We start from the raw sequence: 16,398 nt of genomic DNA, 5'->3' as shown, positions 1-16,398 counted from the left end.
GCAGACAATCGTAAAGGCGCTGCTGGGGAGCCGGGGCTGAGCATTGGTGCGATCTGCTGCCCGGGGTGGATCGCCTCTGCCTTTTCAGAAGCGCAAAAGTTTGGAGCCGAGCCGGACGGCGATGGCAACTTTCTGCCCTCTTCCTCCCGCAACTCAGGCGGTGCCGGCGGCGGCCAGCCCTAGGGATCTCCAGTGATCTCGCCTCTTTTTTTTCCTTGGAAACCCCCCCCCCACCACCACCACCACCACCACCCCCAACGAAGGGAAAAGAGGGCAAGACTTTGCGGCTCGGCCTGTGGCGGATAGGAAACTCCGAGTTAGTTTCCCTCCCTGCTGCTCGCGATCCTGTGCTCTTGGAGCGAGCGAGCGAGCGAGCGAGGGTGGGAGCGAGCGAGCGACGGAGGGAGGGCGGGAGGGAGAGGGGCGGGGATAGAGGACCAGGATGACTGGCGTCTTTGACAGCCTTGTTTCAGATATGCATTCAAACCAGATTACCTCCAGCAGTTACCAGCAGCAGCAGCAGCAGCACCACAGCTTGCATAAGCCCCAGGAATCTCCCACTCTGCCTGTGTCAACCGCCACGGACAGCAGCTACTACACAAACCAGCAACAGCACAGCGGTGGAGGAGGAGGAGGAGGAGGCGGCGCAAGTAGCAACGGAAGCAGTGGGTCGCCCTACGCCCAGATGGGCTCTTACCAGTACCACCCTAATGGCATCGGCGCAGTGCCCTACTCCACCAAAGCCGGGAGTTATGATCTGGGATATTCCACCTCCTATAGCTCCTATGCAACCTATGGGACAAGGACGCCCCCAATCAACAATGACCCGGGTAAGACTCTTGGGCGCAGAGGAGATGGGGGGGGTGGGAGTTCCTAACAAAATGTGGTGTTCTCCCCTTTTTTTTCCTTCTGATTTATTAAGGCTGAATTATTTAGTTAGGAATGGGGGGGCGGAGGAGAGAGAGCTTGCCCAAATAGCTCCTGCATGGCATTGTGGCACTGGGATCTTTTGACCCATCTTTGCAGAGCAAGGCACTGTAACCGTATTTCATGGAGGCTCCAGAGCTCATCCCCTCCCCCAAAAAACTGGGGCGTATATTGCTGGAATCAGATTATTCACTCATTTTCCTTTCTTGCCACAGAAAAAGAAGAGGGCGAGCCGGAGATCCGAATAGTTAATGGGAAGCCAAAGAAAGTGCGAAAGCCGAGAACCATTTATTCCAGTTTTCAGTTGGCAGCCCTACAGAGACGCTTCCAGAAGACCCAATATCTGGCACTGCCTGAGAGAGCTGAGTTGGCAGCTTCACTAGGCCTCACCCAAACTCAGGTAAGAAGACACCAGAAGGGAGCAATTTCCTTAACCAGATCAGTGAAGTACCTATGCTTGCGTGTCAAGTTGGATGCAAGTTTTGATCTTGGCTAGTTCTGTGTGAGTGCAGCTTGCTCAAGTCCAGCTAATGTGGTCGATTTATGGTCCAAGGCATTGTGCCAATCCAGCAATGGAGTTAACAAACAGATTAGGAGTCTTGATTGAAGACAACGCTAAGAGCACCAGGTGGGATCTCCCATCTCCCTTTTTGTGCAGACTGATGGAGGCAAAAGTGCTCTAATATCAGGGCAACTTAATGCCAGGATCTTTCATCAACTCTTATTTGAAATTAAATGTGACCCTCACATTTTCTTTCAGCCCAGACAACCTGTCCTCCCCCTTTCCAGTTCTTTCTTGATCCGTAGTTGGATCCAGTCCCATGACATTTTTTATTAAAAATGGGGAGGTCAGCCAGGAATAAAAACCCAGAAAGAAAGGCATGCCGACTCAGCAAGAAAAGCAGGTTCTTGGACCTAAATCTCAATTTATGCCTTTGGAAGATGCTGGAGAGCCATCATTCTTCACACTGTCTTATCTGGGCAGATTCTCTACATTGGCGGCCTCAGGTATTTTTGGGGAACATCCCAGCAGTATTGTCCCTTCGCCATGCAAAGAATTCACTAATTCAAAATAATAGGAGACCTTTCCTGATCAAACGTCCCTTGATCAAACTCCTTGCCCTGTTGTAACCTCTTCTGACTGCTCCCAACTGACCTGTGAGTTTCCCTGGCCCTCAAAAGTCTGTTTTGGGGACCTCTTAGCCACAGATCTTGGGGTCGACAATTCTTCCAGCCTGGCAGAAACAACAAATCAGGTAGGCCGTGTGAACCGCTAGCAAAAAAAAACAAAAAACCCGGGAATTTGGTACCCTCCCTTAAATACCGGTACTCAGAGCACGGCCGGCGGGGTGGGAGAACCCTGGAAGTTGAACGACCTGCAGGGGAGACGGGCAATTGTTGTGGGCATTTATGTGTATTTGTGAATAGATAGAAAACGCCTGGGCTGTTAATGCCTCCCGCTCATCCCCGCTTTTTCCCTCTTTCTCTTTGGCAAGGTGAAGATCTGGTTTCAGAACCGCAGATCCAAGTTCAAGAAGATGTGGAAAAGCGGGGAAATCCCGGGAGACCAGCAGCGCGTCGGCAGCCCCTCTCCTCCTTGCGCCTCGCCTCCTGCTTCAGCCACCCTAGCCTGGGACTTTGCTCCCCACCCGCAGCGAATGAGTAACGGCGGCGGCGGCGGCGGCGGGGGCAGCGGCGGCTCGAGCCCCGGCACCCCCAGCGGAGCCGCCGCTTTCCTGGGTAACTACTCGTGGTATCACCAGGCGTCCGGCGCGGCGGCTTCCCACCTGCCAGGAGCCTCCCCGATCCTGCAGCAAGGGCAGTCTCACCAGCATCACCCCCACCTTCACCATGCCCATCACCACGGCGCGGCCGTCAGCGCAGGGACTATATTCTAACCCCCAGCCCGTGCACCCATCTACTCTCCGAGGGACTGTCCAGGGTGGAGAAGGAAGCCTTTTTTTTCTGTTCCGGTGGGCAGAGGTGTATCCCCTACACGCACACACACACACACACACACGCACGCACACACACACACACAGCCCCGGTGCTTTGGGAAAGGGTCCGCAATTCCTTCCCCACCCGAAAACATCTCAGCCGCGGCGCCCGCCCGACTTGGTGGGGCCAAACGGGACAAGCGCCTTGAAACTTCAGCGATAACCCCTGAAGTTTTTGGACTCAATCAGAATCTAGTTCCCCTTCTTCCCCCCCCCCCCAAAAAAAACCTCGGCTTAGAATGAGACTCACCCAGTCGGTGACTCTTAAAGCCGCTGACAACGTTCTTATTGACAAGCGTGAAATCCGGGCCAAGCTGTGGTCCACACCCTTGGTCAAAAGCTCTCAATGATTGTTTTTCTCCTCCGGGGTTTGCTGACCACCCGCCCCATCACCTCGACCTAATCTTTTATACCAGCCCCTTTTTTCCACCAGCTTTTACCTTCTCCGCACCCCGCCTAAGTCTGCAGCAAATAAGACTGTGCACACGGCGAGCACAGATCAACTTTTCTCCCATTTTTTCATCCAATCGCTAGTGCAAAATTTCTTATTTAATTTTGTTTATTTTTTTATACGTTTTTATAGGTGCCTTTGCAGATGACCTCATTTTGATGTTGGGGGGGAAAAAAGATAAATAATTTTTATATGTAGATATTTAAAATGGAAAAAGAAACCCAGCTGTGTTTAAATTATCTTTTTTTAATGTTTGCAGGACTTTTTCTTCGCAAGAAAAAGATATAAATATATACATACATACATATATATATGTTTGTAATAGAGTTGTTTGTGCTAATTGTCCCCAACTTCTTTGCCTTAAAAAAGAGGAAGGGCAGTTTTATGGGACAGGCTACATTTGTTCATGTTTTGTGAACCGATCATTTTTCCCTCTTTTCTCTCCAGGCAGCTTCCATACGTTTCTTTGTTATTCTGTTTTATTCTTTTCATCTTCATTACCACAAAGTACGAGCTACTGAATTTTCCCAATTCGTAGTTTAAAAAAACCTTTAAAACGTTTTTTTTAATGTATGTTCTTGGTTATTTATTACAAAAACCAAACAAAAAAAATCACTCAATGTTACTTTTACAATATGAAGAGATTATTTAAATAAATTATTGTTTGCACCGTATTGGATTCCATCCGTAGTTTTCTTGGAGAGTCGTTTTTCTGTCTTCTGAGGTTTTCAACTTGGGCAGACTCCGTGCTGAGGGAGAAGCCCCCCCCCCTCTATCTCTCCTGCTGAAGCTGGAGGCGCCTATTTTTCTTCCTGTCTCTTTCCCAGAATGAAATCTAGTTCTTCCTGCCACCCGCCAATTAGCTCCTGTCGTGGAACTAATCGTCCCTTCAGGCAGAAGGGCGCACTTTGTCTATTCTCTGGGCTCTCCCTTCTGACTCCGAGGGGCTGATCCTGAGCGGCCTTCGGGCTTCTCCAGCGCTGCACTTGTTGAACGGCGGCGTCAGGCATTCATTCCTGAAGGGTATTTAAGAGCCGCGAGGGCACATTTTCAGAGGAGCTCAGCCGGGGTCGCGCCGACTGCCGGCGGCATTGTCCCGCGCGCACACAAACGTACGTATACACACACACACACACACACACACACACACACACACACGCCCCGAGGCAAGAGGACCGCGGCAGCCTTCCCTCGGCAGCCCAGCCTGAATCACTCAGCGCTCCTTCTCGCTCGCCTAGACTCGGCCCCACCCCACTGCGATCTGGCGCCACTAGACGTGGAGGCAAGCCGGACAGGCTCCTGGCGGCTTCCCGCGCTACAATCCCGACGGCGTGACGGCGGCTCCTGAAGCTGCTGCTGGGAACCGGCCTCCCTCGTGATGATCAGCCTCCCCCCCCTCCCCCGGGGCCCCAGCAGCAAAGAGAAGGGAGTCCCGCATAACCTTCGGCTTGGCCTGTTTGGGCGCTTGGCCGTCTCCACCAGCAAACCTCGAGGAATTAGGCGGCGGCTGGCTTTGCGGGAGGTTTTCTTTATGAACAAATGTGACACCTCCCCTTAGCCCGCGGCGCACCCAGAGAGACACAGGATGCTGGGCTGCAGCAGATCTGGGAAGCAGTTGCCCCATTTTGGCTTCCTGTCTGGTTATTTATATTTTTTTTTTCTCCCAATTCACAGGCTTTCCCTAGATGAGGGTGACACTCTTCTACTGCTGATAATACACTACTCACTGCACTTGTATTCCAAATCCAGCACACAGCTATACAGTCTTTAAAGGCAATACAGTATATTAGTATTTGTCTCCCCTTCTCTCCCCACAAAGCCTCACAAATTGTTACTATTTATGCCACAATGAATCTCAGTTTGTTGGATGCTGGGACAATCGGAAAGCTAACACCAAAGAGCTTGTTTTGGCTCACTGTTCGGCAGGAGAGGCCAAGGGATGCTTCTCCCTGCCTTCCCTTCACAATACAGGCTGCTGCGTGTCCAGTCTGAGCCCTCAAATCAAGTGCGAATCTCTTTCAGGTTCTTAAGGTCTTAAGAAATATTTTACTGGTTATGCTGGGGTCTACTGGGGAAGATGCTTCTTCAGGTGGCCTCCTTTCTTTCTTTATGATTATGACCCCTTCCCTTACATTTTATAGCTGTAAGTTGACCCTTTGGACGTGTATTTAGTACTTATTTCTTAATATTTCAAATAATTGTTAAGAATGAAATCCAGACTTACATGTAAAATTACTTGCTGCGCTCTTGACAAATAGCCCATCTGCTTGGTTTCAATGACAAATCTGATCATTGACCCTAAATATACGAACTAGGCATGTCAATAGATTTCCTGTTTCTCTGCCGCTTCTGTAGCCATAAATATGACATTCTGAAAGCCTTTAAACTGGTGTTCCAGTTCCCCACAACTACCCCTGGCTGTGTTGCTTCAGTTTTGAAGAGAAAAATGTCCCTCTTCTTTTTCCTGATGATAGGCATGATCGATTTGAGAGCCTGCATAGGAGCAGGAACAAGGATTTCATTCAGTGTAAACTTTTTCCCCTGCTAGTACCTTTTCTGGGTATTAAACTTCGATTCCTATAATCCCCAGCAACAGATAGAATAAAGAATATTGGAGTTTAAGATGTAAGAAAAGCATTAGGTGGAAGACTCCCCCCCCCTTTTAAAGGCAAATTTAGGAATCCTGTTGTATAAGTCTCTGTCTCTCCATAATTTCTTTTTACTGCCCGGCTTTTGCCAAGGTGGTTCGGGGGACTTAGCCTCTCTGGAAATGATTAAAAGCCTCCTAAAGATTTTTTATTTTCCTGCCCGGACAAAGGGCCTCTTCCTCCTCCAGCAATGCCAGCGGCGGGGCGTCAGTAGAAAGATTAAGAAGCTGCCACCTCCTCCGTTCCTCTGTTAACATCTTAGGAAGGTGCTGTTTGGGCAGATCTGTCCTCGAACGAGAGAGAAGATAGGAGTCCACCTAAGCAGATGCCCGGAAGGTGACAGGAGCCTGGCGAAGGAGCCAAAGCTTGGCTGCCAGCCCGGGGCCAGGCCGAGGCGCCCTTTTCAGCAGAGGCTCTCTTGTCCTCCAGACGCGCCACGGGGAGCGCAGGGGGTGAATCGCCAGGCTGTCCACAGCTCGCACCATCCCAGGGTGGCGGGTGGGAAAAAGGCGGGGGGAGGGAAGAGATGAATGTGCTGCCAAAGGGGATGATTAAGAGGCATAAACCTCAACGCGCCCGGAGGCGGTGAATGTGCAGCCTGAGTTGCAATCACGCAACCGGCCTCGGGCACGAGAAAGCGGTGGGGGTGGGGGGAGCGGAACAAACAGGCGGACAAACTCCGGAAGATAGCGGGGTGTGGGCGGTGTTGTTCCCTTCCGCCCCAATCAGAAGCCCCGTCGCGGCTTTGGCTTTGTAAAAAAAAAAAAAAAAAAAAATCACAGCCAAAAACACAACAGCAGCGTTCCCGCCTACCAACTTTGTGAAGCTATCAGGCGAAAAACCACCCGGGCGAAGGAAGCAGGGTCAGGCCTACTCAGGCCCATCTTGCAGGAAGTAAATAAATAAATAAATAAAAAGTCAAGCTTAAGAAGGAGGGGAAAAAAAATGGCCACCCTTCAGTAAGTTTCGAGCCGAAGCGAGGGCGCCTTGGGTTTCCAGAGAAATGGTGCGCGCCTCTAGCTCCTGCGCCCTAAAGCTCAGCTTCCCTCGAAGGGCGCCATATCTTGTATCCCCTCCGGACACCCCCCCCCCAATCTAGACGGCGAAGGCGGGAAAATGACACACACACAGAGAAACTCCGGCGAACCAACCGCGCGCACAATCCCTCCCCTCCTGCCGCCTCTCTCCCTTCCCCCCCACCCCCGCTCCCGTTTGCCTTGAAGCGAGCCTCGCGCGGCGCCCATCTCAAGAAGGGCCAAGCGAAGAACAAAGAAGGCGGGAGGCCTCGGGAAGAAGGCGAGACGCGGCGGGAGGGAGCGGGCGAGAGAGGGAAGGGGGCAGCTGGAGGAAGCGAACGAGGGCGCGGAGCGGGGTGGGGTGGGGGAGGAGAGCGTGGGAGAATCGGCGCTCCGGAGCCTGGGCGGGAGAAACCCGAGGGCGGGGCCTGAGCGAAGCTCCCCGGCCGCCTAAGGCGCGGCGCTGGCGAGACTTTCCCACACAGCCCGGCTCCCCTGCGAGACAACGGGGCCTCTGATCCTTCCGAGGAGCAACCTCCCCCCCCCCACACACACACACACTTCCTCTGTGGCGGACGCCGCCTGATGAAAAATGGAAACGGGAAACGAGGAACTTCGGCGGCCTCCACAGGGACCAAGAGGTCGTTAGCCCTTCCCCGGCGGTGGGTGAACGCACCCATGTGGTGAGCGCCCATTAGCCGCTTCTTACCAGGGAAGGGGGGGGGGCCGAGAGGGCTCGGGGCGCGCGCGCGCACCAGTCGCCCCAGCTGCGCGCCGGACGGAGCGTGGCCCGAAGGCTTCCTTGCAAGCGCTTCCACCCACGTGCGTCCGAAAAACTGGCCTCCTCCCTCCCCCCTCCAAGCCCCGCCACGTATTCTTGGCTAGATGCTGTTCGTACTCTTGTGATTATTTAAAATTTTTACCGTGCTTTGTCAAACAGGAAGGCAGGACGGCGTGCATTGTGCTTCCTCGATCCAACGTTTCTTCAAAGCAACAACCTTATGCGGTAGTTTGGCCTAGGAAGAGTGCCTGGCCGCGAGTCACCAAAGATCCTACATCACTTACTACACACTAGTAGGCCCAGAGTGCACTCATCCTGAGGGATCAACCCCTGTAAATTGGAGGGGGGGGGGAATTAACATTGTATTTAAGTCTGCTTTGTAAATTGAGAATATGATCTGTTAAATTACTACTCACTTGGTAACATTGCTCAATTAAACAACGCAATGAGCCCCTGAACACACAGGCACACCAAAATAATAGGAGCCTGACTTGGTTCCCTAGATATGGGCAAAAGATGTCTGATCCTACCCATGACCCTGATCTCAGCACCAGGACATGTTTGGTAAATAAAAGATTTCCAAAAGGCTAATTAGACAAACCCAGTTATTTTGCAAGGTTTTATTCTGCTTTTCTGCAAAACGGGGGGGGGAGGCAGGGGGGTGATTTAAGATTTAAAATAATAAAATAATATATAGCCTGGAAATGAGAGAACATTGTGTGTGTGAGAGAGGGGGGGGGAGGGAGGGAGGGAGAGATGGTGTTCACAACGACATTTTGGCTATGCATTCCTACCACCACCCCGGAAATAAAGCTTAATCTTCCTCAATGAGATTTTCTATGGATGAGATGCCTTGGAAGCTGGAGAAAGCTGACTGAAGGAGTTAAGTCAGAAGATGAACTATCTGAAATGAATGTTCTTAGATCCAGATGCCCAAGAAAGCTAGATCATAGCTTTTAGAAATGACTCACTTGGCCAGTATATTGGAGGGAGGGAGGGAGGGAGGGAGGGAGGAAGGAATCTATGTAGCTCCTGATCTAAAGACAGTGCGCATAATATTAAGAAGCTTAATTGATTGACAAATGTAAATAATTTGGGATGTGTGTCTGTATGAAAAAATTCTGTGCCATAGCTTTGCTTGTCAATACCTGCAAGGGAAATATCAGTACTGCAATGTGACATTATGGTTAGTTGCACACTCAGCCAGATGGTTAGACTGGCATTTTTATCCATTTTGAGTCCTTCCCAAGGAATTCAGATACCTGGGGTATTATTATTATAGGTTGGAGACCAAAGAAGAGACCATTGCATATCAGCACTTGGGCAAAGGAAGTAAAGAGTCAAGTAGCAATCTGTAGCCAGGGAACTTTTCCTCTCTCTACCAAGAAGTCAGACTGTAGACAAGTCTGGGTCCTGGTCCCGATCTGCCTCAGAAGAAATCATCCCATGGCTTCCGGGATAGCAAAAATCTCCCGCTTTCGAGCCGTTCCCTCGGGAGCTCCAGGAGGCAGAGAGACACTGAAGATTGAGACCGGAAGAGAGATCCGAAATCTGAAAACGATATTTAGATAGATGTGGGCATTTGCACGTCAAGTTCCTACCATCTTAGAGGGTCATTTCGATCCGCTTGGCATTACGAATCCAACCACCCATTCTTCCTTTTCTGCTGTATTGGGCTACACTGCATTGTATTATATCCTATTGCATTGTTGTTGTTGTTGCTGTTATTGGCTCCAAAATACACTGAGGACACAAAATAGATGTTTTTATGTCCATATGCCGGCAACCTCTTTTCCCCACCCTGGTTTTTAAAATCAAAGAGGTTGGGGAGGAACCTGGTAGAATTCAGTCCGGGAGAGAGATGCCTCAGCACAATGGCGCCCTTTCAGACCTTTCGCCCCCGTTGTGGCTTCGTTTATTTGTCTTTAAACGATTTCTCTCCCCCCCCCCCCGCGCGCCGCAGATAGGAAGAACCTCGCAGGCGCTGAAGAAGCCTACCATGCTTTTCTTCAAAGACTCATCCTGGAAGAGGGAGGAGGGACAGGCAGCCCGGGACAGCTGAGGTGTCACAAGGGGCTTTATTTTCATCACCAGCTCTCCGGCCTTTTGCAGCCCAGTGGGGCTGGGAAAACAGGAGAACGAGGTCGGCCTTGTCGAACCTCTCGCAACCACCCAGCCACCCACCCGCTGCCACATTTCTTTTTCTAGAGAGATCGGACCACCTGACTTTCTGCTGATTCCCACTCCCCCCATCACCTCCGGTTGTTTTTAGCTGTACCCCATTTCCCGGGGGCTACCGAAGGGGGCCATCTCCTCCCGTTCCCTCTGCCCTGCCTCGCCACAATACCCGCTTGAGAACAGACTCCCATGACTGCTGCTTACATTGGCCCTCCAGCGAACGGGGAGGAGAAAGAGGAGCGGGTGGGGGGGGGTGTTAAAGCAATGTAATTAAATTTCTCCCCACACATTTTCGGGGGGGGGGGGCGGCGGAGGTTACCCTGGAATGCAACTTCCTTAAAGGGAGTAATTTTCCTCTGAAAAACGGTGGTTGGGGGGACATGGGGGGGAGGACCTAGTTAAAAAAATTGCCATTCGGTAGGCAATTTGCTAATTTAGCCTTATTAAAAGGGGGGGCAGAGATAGAACACCCAAGAAATTCAATTAAAGCCGCTCTGGCCAAAGAGCTATTTGAGGTATGAATATCTCCCCTAAAGCTGAAGCAATCATGTGGCATTAGACACTTCCGGAATCCTATAGCCAACTTGAAAAATCCCAGACCCCCTTTTCCCCTAATTTTTGCTCTGATCTGTAATTTTATCCACATTTGCACTAGTTTGAGCATTCTGGCTCTCCCATCTGAAAGCCTGCAATTACTATATAATTCTTCGCAATTTCACATGTCCTAATATGGACTGTAATTTTTGCGCAAGACAATTTCCTGCTATTTCAAGCATCAACATTGTCAAAATTGTATGTACATAATAAATGGGAATATCAATGCATAGTTTTTAGCATAACATCTTGACTCCTCGATAATTATATCCGTTCGGAGCCTACGCAGAATTAGCCTGAATTGCACGGTAACTGCTGCTGCTTTAAAATTTTTAAAAATTACTCATAATTTTCCCAAAGATTACCAAGATCTCGAGTGCACAATGTCATCAGCGTAATGAAGAGTAAACATTTATGCTAATAATCTGCAATTTTTTTCCCATCAGCTATAAAGACAGAGGCTATATAGCAGAAAATTTCAGTGATATTCTGCAAGAGCCGGGCTGCGAAAAGCCTCCTGCGCTCAGCGGCAGTTTCCAACGACCCTCGAGCCCACTTTTTTCCCGGGGGTTCTCTGGATACTTATTCCTGTGGCCGGGCTATTTCTCACACCCACACCCCCGAACCCAGCCCTCTATTTTCCAGTCTCTTCCCAACTTTTTCCCCGCAGCAATTGGCTGCATCGAACCTTGAACCCTTGAAAGCGAATGAACTGGGTCGGGATTGCGTGAACATTGACGGCTAAGAGGTAAGCAAAGGTGGTGGGCAAGCCGCGGGGTGGGGTGGGGGGGGCAGTGTCTCTTCTCCCTTGTCTTTTATGTATGCATTTTGACGCTCGATTTTCCCTTTAAGGAGAGGAGAACGGAAAAGGAACGCGGTTCGTTCCGTGCCTGCTAATTCTGCGATCGAAACTTCTTGTCGATGGTCGGGATTATTCAATGTGTGCGAATGAAATGTGTACGTTAGAGAGAGAGAGAGAGAGAGAGAGAGAGAGAGAGAGAGAGAGAGAGAGAGAGAGAGAGCGCTGGGGATGTGCAAGATTGGGGAGGCGAGGACTGCCGTTGTTCCATCTCTAGAAGTTTATAGCGAAGGAGGGAAAATAGGGAGGGGTACACCCGGCTTAGTACCGCTTAGTTGTTCATCCTGTCAAACGAAGCCCACTTGGGGTTTGTGCTGTTCTGTACGGTAATAGCGTCGCCTGTGAACTAAGCTGTAGGTATGGGGGAAGGTGGGGGGGGGAGAGGAAGAGAGGGAAAGAAGAGAGGAGGGTGCGACTAAGTGAAGCTCTGGGGCTAGTGCAGCTGACCTGGGGGACCAATGATTTGCCGACCCCGCCTTTGCCCTACCTGATTTTAATGGGGGGCGGGGGGGGAGAGAAAATAAGGGCAGGATGTAAAGCGGAGAAAAATGTAAGGCGAGCCTAGGAATGAGGAAGTCCGTTTATTTCTTGATTGCCCTTTCGTTCATCTTTGATCTGCGCTGATCTAAAGAGCTTTGTCTTGTAACTTTAATTGACCATGCCTAAAAGGGGGGGGAGGGGAACTCGCGTGGCTTTGTGCATGCGCATGATGTGATACCTGTATCCAGAGACAGCGATAGACACTCACGTACATAGACACACATCTGGGGACAGTTGCAGACTTGGGGAAAGATTGCGGGCAGGGGAAATAACGTTCTCCACTACCCCTTCCGAGAAATGAGAAAGAAAGAAAGAAAAAAAACAATGGCGAAGAAGGCAACTAGAGAAAGCCGTTCGGGTGTTCGCGAGGCGAGATAGGGTGGGACAACTGGAAGGAGGCAGATGGATGTCATCTGGACGGGTTCCTTAAATTTCGAAATGCAGGACGCAGCTGCCTTTGCTGGGGGAGGGCGACGCATCTCCCAGCTAAGGAGAAGGTCTTTTAAGAGGCAGAGAGGAATGAGATTTGATTTGGGGGGCTTTGGGACGTATTAAAGAGGGGTCTGTTTGCCCATCTCGCGGGAGTCTGTCTTCATTACTTCAACATTGCGCATTTGCTCATGCGAAAGGCCCCATTCCTTTTGACAGCCCTGCGCCTTACACCTGCAAGCAATTTGGCGCGCCCCAGTATAGAGAGAGAGAGCGAGCGAGAGAGAGATGGCAGTTCGCGCAGATTTCATTTCTCTCTCTCTCTCTCTTTCTCTCTCCCTCTCTCTGTGCCTTTCTCTCCTCCCTTATTCCCCCCATTCTCAAAGCACAGCAAATTTGGCTTTCAGTGCGTTATCTCTTTTGTTAATGCAAAAAGATTCCCCGGGCGAAAAAATTGCTCATAATTACCAGAGAGATGGGGAAACTGCATTAGAATAAATAAACCTGAAATTACTGTAATTATGTTGTGTTTGATGGGCTCGGCTTGTAATCAAGAAGAGAATACAGTGAAATGATGCTGACCCTCTTGGGTTTTGCAGCTGCACGCGCACTTTGGGGTCTTTTTTAGGAGAAAAGGAGTCATTCTGATTATCATTAAGCTGTGTGTAACCTACTGCAGAAGTGTTGGGAAATGAGAGGCAGAAGCTTTCTCCCCCCCCCCTCCCTATGCGGGAGAGAAATTACCTATTCTTAAATTGCGTTTTACCATTGACAGCTTTATCCGGTGGGGCTGTGTTGTTTGCGAAGAGACCGCGGTTGAAAAAGGCGTAGTACTCGGCATCAGTTTTTAATCATTGTAATGAGGTATTGTTTCAATAGAAGCCCCTTCGGATGATTCAGAGTTTAATTAATATCCTCATTATGATGAATTTCGAATCAGATATTTGATGAACTACTTGTCAGGGATAAGGCAGAATTAATGAGGTCTGCGGCGAGATTAGCATTTGCAAACGGCACGGCCGTAACTCAAGCCCGCCTTCGTCGGGACAAAACTAATAATTTCTCCATTTGGACGGGTTAGCTCGACTTGATTGAATTAAGGGAAGCCGAGGCGTTCGAGAAGGTTCCAGGGCGAGATTGCTTGACCGCGGGGCCTTCTCGCGTGCCCTTTCACATGGTTTGGATTCTCGCCTTGCCTCAGAGTGGAGTCGAGGCCTTCCTGCTGGAAGGGCCATCCTGGCAATCCCGTGTTGCCGCAACCACATTCCAGCTATTTACCTCCGGCTGTCCCAAGCTTGCAAAAAACTCCCCGGACAAATTCTGCTTCCTCACCGCCAGAGGTTACACGGAGGCCGCGGCCTCTCCTCGGAGGCGCAGGCCCGGCTCCGCTCGGCCCTGCGCTCTTGCGCCTTTTCCTCCTCGCCTGCGCTTCTCTCTCGCAAGGAAGTGCATTAGCCGGAGCCCCATCATCCGATCACTCATCGCCCAGAATTGAAAAATGGGTGCGTGTCAAAACAAAAATCGATACAATTTCTCACCCGCTTCCTTCCCTCGAGCAGCCTCCTGGAAAGCCACTCCCCACCCCCCGCCCGATCCACACCCACTTTAGCCTCTCCTCTCCTCCGGCTTCTCTCCCACCCCAGAAGAAACTTGACAGTGGATGCGCACCTCAGCCGGAAGGCAGCCAAGGGCGGCTTTCTGTAGCTCCGAGCCCCCTAATCGTGCTGGTTCGAGCTGGCATCGGGGCCGGGAGCTCTGATCCCAGCCGAGATCTGACGAGCTTTCCTTCGACCCGCCCGGCCGCCCGGTAGGTCGTCCTGATCTTTGCCAGCGGGGTTCGCCCCGGGGAATTCGTTTGCGCTCAGGCTCAACCTGAGGGCTGGTTTTAAGCCTCGCTGTCTTAGCTCCAGGGACCGAAAGGTCCTTCCTCGGAGCAAAACGGCTATCAGCTTTTTGGGTTTGTACCGAGCTGACAACTGAGATTTCACGGAACAATCTCTCCCTTGGGAGAGATTCTGCTTTAACTCTGAAATCTTGTTTGCCCATTTCCTTTCAGTGGGGAAGGAAGGAAGGAAGGAAGGAAGGAAGGAAGGAAGGAAGGAAGGAAGGAAGGAAGGAAGGAAGGAAGGAAGGAAGGAAGGAAGGAAGGAAGGAAGGAAGGAAGGAAGGAAGGAAGGAAGGAAATTCTCAGTTCTCTGAAATCCGCCAAGACGCTGAAAACATAAGAGGCAAAGATATCCAAGTTATTCTAAACCGGTTCTCCCTAGAGTCCGTTCCATCCCACAAAACTTAACTGATAAACAGGCAAGCAGAAAAGAAAGCAGACCCCAAGTTCCAACCCCCAGTCTTTCTCCAGAGTTCCTTATCTTGCTGCCCCTCCTGTTACCCACACAAATTCTCTTCGCGTTTATTAGAGCAAGGCGCAGTTCCTGCCACGGGGAAAGGAGCTGCCGGTTGCTTTTCCTTGCCTGCAAATCCCCAGCCTTTCCAAGGAACCGAATTGTTTCCAAACCGCTGGAGCCACTTCCAGGCTGGGTGAGGTTGGAGCTTTGGCATACTGCAGAAGAGAAGGGGAGGCACCGGGCAGTTGTGAGGGGCTCGGATGGCTTCGTGGGCGAATGCTAGGCCCCCAAAGAGCGGGAGGCACCGGGAATGAGTGCCTGGGCTGCTTGCTTGGCCCCAACACGTGTGGGCCGCGCAGCTTTCCTTTCTCCATTCCATTTGCGATCTGGCCCGGCTTTTTTGTCTGTCAGCTCCTGAGACGCTTCTTTAGACCACCTTTCCTGCCGAAGGCCATTTGCCCCGGCTCCCGGGTGGGGGAGGGACGGGATGGATGGGTGGGTGGGAAGCTAATATTAAATCCATTGAGATCTCCTGGCAGACCTACCGCTGAATCAGGATCAGTGGCCGTTGACTGGCCTGGACTCCAAGGAAGAGTAAACTCCGAGCAGGCCATTGTAGCTTTTTATGGACGCTAAGTTAAGGATAACAACAACAACAACACCATCATGATCAAATACTTGTTATTGTTATTGTTATTATTTCCCTTCCTTTAGAGCCCTCCATCTCTTTTTCTGGGTACCAAGGACATATTCTTTCAGGCTGTCCCTTCCCACACCCTCACCCCAAATCCAGACCTAGATCCAGACTCGGAGCCGCCAGATGCACCCCTCCCCCTTGGAGTACTGAGGAGAGTCATACATAGTAGGCCCGTGGGGGAAAGACTCCAGTCCTTCAAAGTCTTCAAAGACTCCAGTCCTTCCCGCTTAGGTCAGGGTTAAGACTAAGCACGACCATCACCATTGAGCATCTTTATAAATGCTTTTGCATTATTTCAAAATGCTTTTGCAGCTACTGTGGTGCGGGAGTGCTTTTGGGGTAGGTGGGATTCCTTTCTGGGTAAGGAGGAGTCTTGTTTTCTTTCCCACTTCCCCCCAATAAAGCAATGTAAGGCCATCCTCATTATAAAACCAGACTAGTAATGAACCTCTGAAATAACAGCAGACTTCCAGGTTATCATATCACGGGAGAGAATTTCTCCCCACGATTGCTTTGCTTCTGTTTTGCCCCAAGCAAATTCCTTAAAGATTTCTGGTTTTATTTTTTTTTAAAAGGTATTTTTTATAGCCAACTAAATGGGCCTGTGGAGGAAGAAGAAAGCAAGAGAGGAACCAGAAGCATTTGTTAAAAGCCCAAAGTACTAAGCAATGCTATTAATTAGTGAGATATATGGACAGGCGTTAGTTTTTGGACTCGAATATGTGTGCGGGGAGGGCAGGCAAAAAAGGCTGATGCGTGAGTGGAAAAGTGAATCAAAAAGTTAAGGTTTTAAACAGCCTAAGGACAAATTAGTTTTTCCTCGTGTTTCCCCCACCCAGGCGCGCTTACATTGCTTCTGGAAAAGTAACGCAATCACCAACTTAACTTGAGCTGGCCTCTAAAGCAAATTATGTTGTGTTTTCTTTTTTTGCCAAACTT

At 50.4% G+C, this 16,398-nt stretch overlaps 1 protein-coding gene across 1 annotated transcript; it reads left to right on the top strand.

Moving 5' to 3' along the window:
* Positions 1-442: 442 nt before the first annotated feature.
* DLX2 (distal-less homeobox 2) lies at positions 443-3,107 on the top strand. The gene is made up of 3 exons (XM_039361806.1): positions 443-830; positions 1,143-1,327; positions 2,424-3,107. Exons 1-3 carry the CDS (start codon positions 443-445, stop codon positions 2,823-2,825), a joined length of 975 nt encoding a protein of 324 aa, XP_039217740.1. The 3' UTR covers positions 2,826-3,107.
* Positions 3,108-16,398: the final 13,291 nt, after the last annotated feature.

This window comes from Crotalus tigris, unplaced genomic scaffold (genome assembly GCF_016545835.1).
Source record: "Crotalus tigris isolate CLP2741 ecotype Arizona unplaced genomic scaffold, ASM1654583v1 scf7180000019363.1367679, whole genome shotgun sequence".
In the NCBI taxonomy this organism is placed as follows: Eukaryota; Metazoa; Chordata; class Lepidosauria; order Squamata; family Viperidae; genus Crotalus; species Crotalus tigris.
The sequence above is the reverse complement of the archived record's forward strand: the minus strand, read 5'-3'. Positions and strand labels throughout refer to the sequence as shown.

Bases quoted from the DNA above. Each gene is read 5' to 3' on its own strand.
- DLX2 (XM_039361806.1), top strand. From the start codon at position 443: ATGACTGGCGTCTTTGACAGCCTTGTTTCAGATATGCATTCAAACCAG. The intron at 831-1,142 runs GTAAGACTCTTG...TTCTTGCCACAG, and splicing joins CCCAATCAACAATGACCCGG to AAAAAGAAGAGGGCGAGCCG. The intron at 1,328-2,423 runs GTAAGAAGACAC...CTCTTTGGCAAG, and splicing joins TAGGCCTCACCCAAACTCAG to GTGAAGATCTGGTTTCAGAA.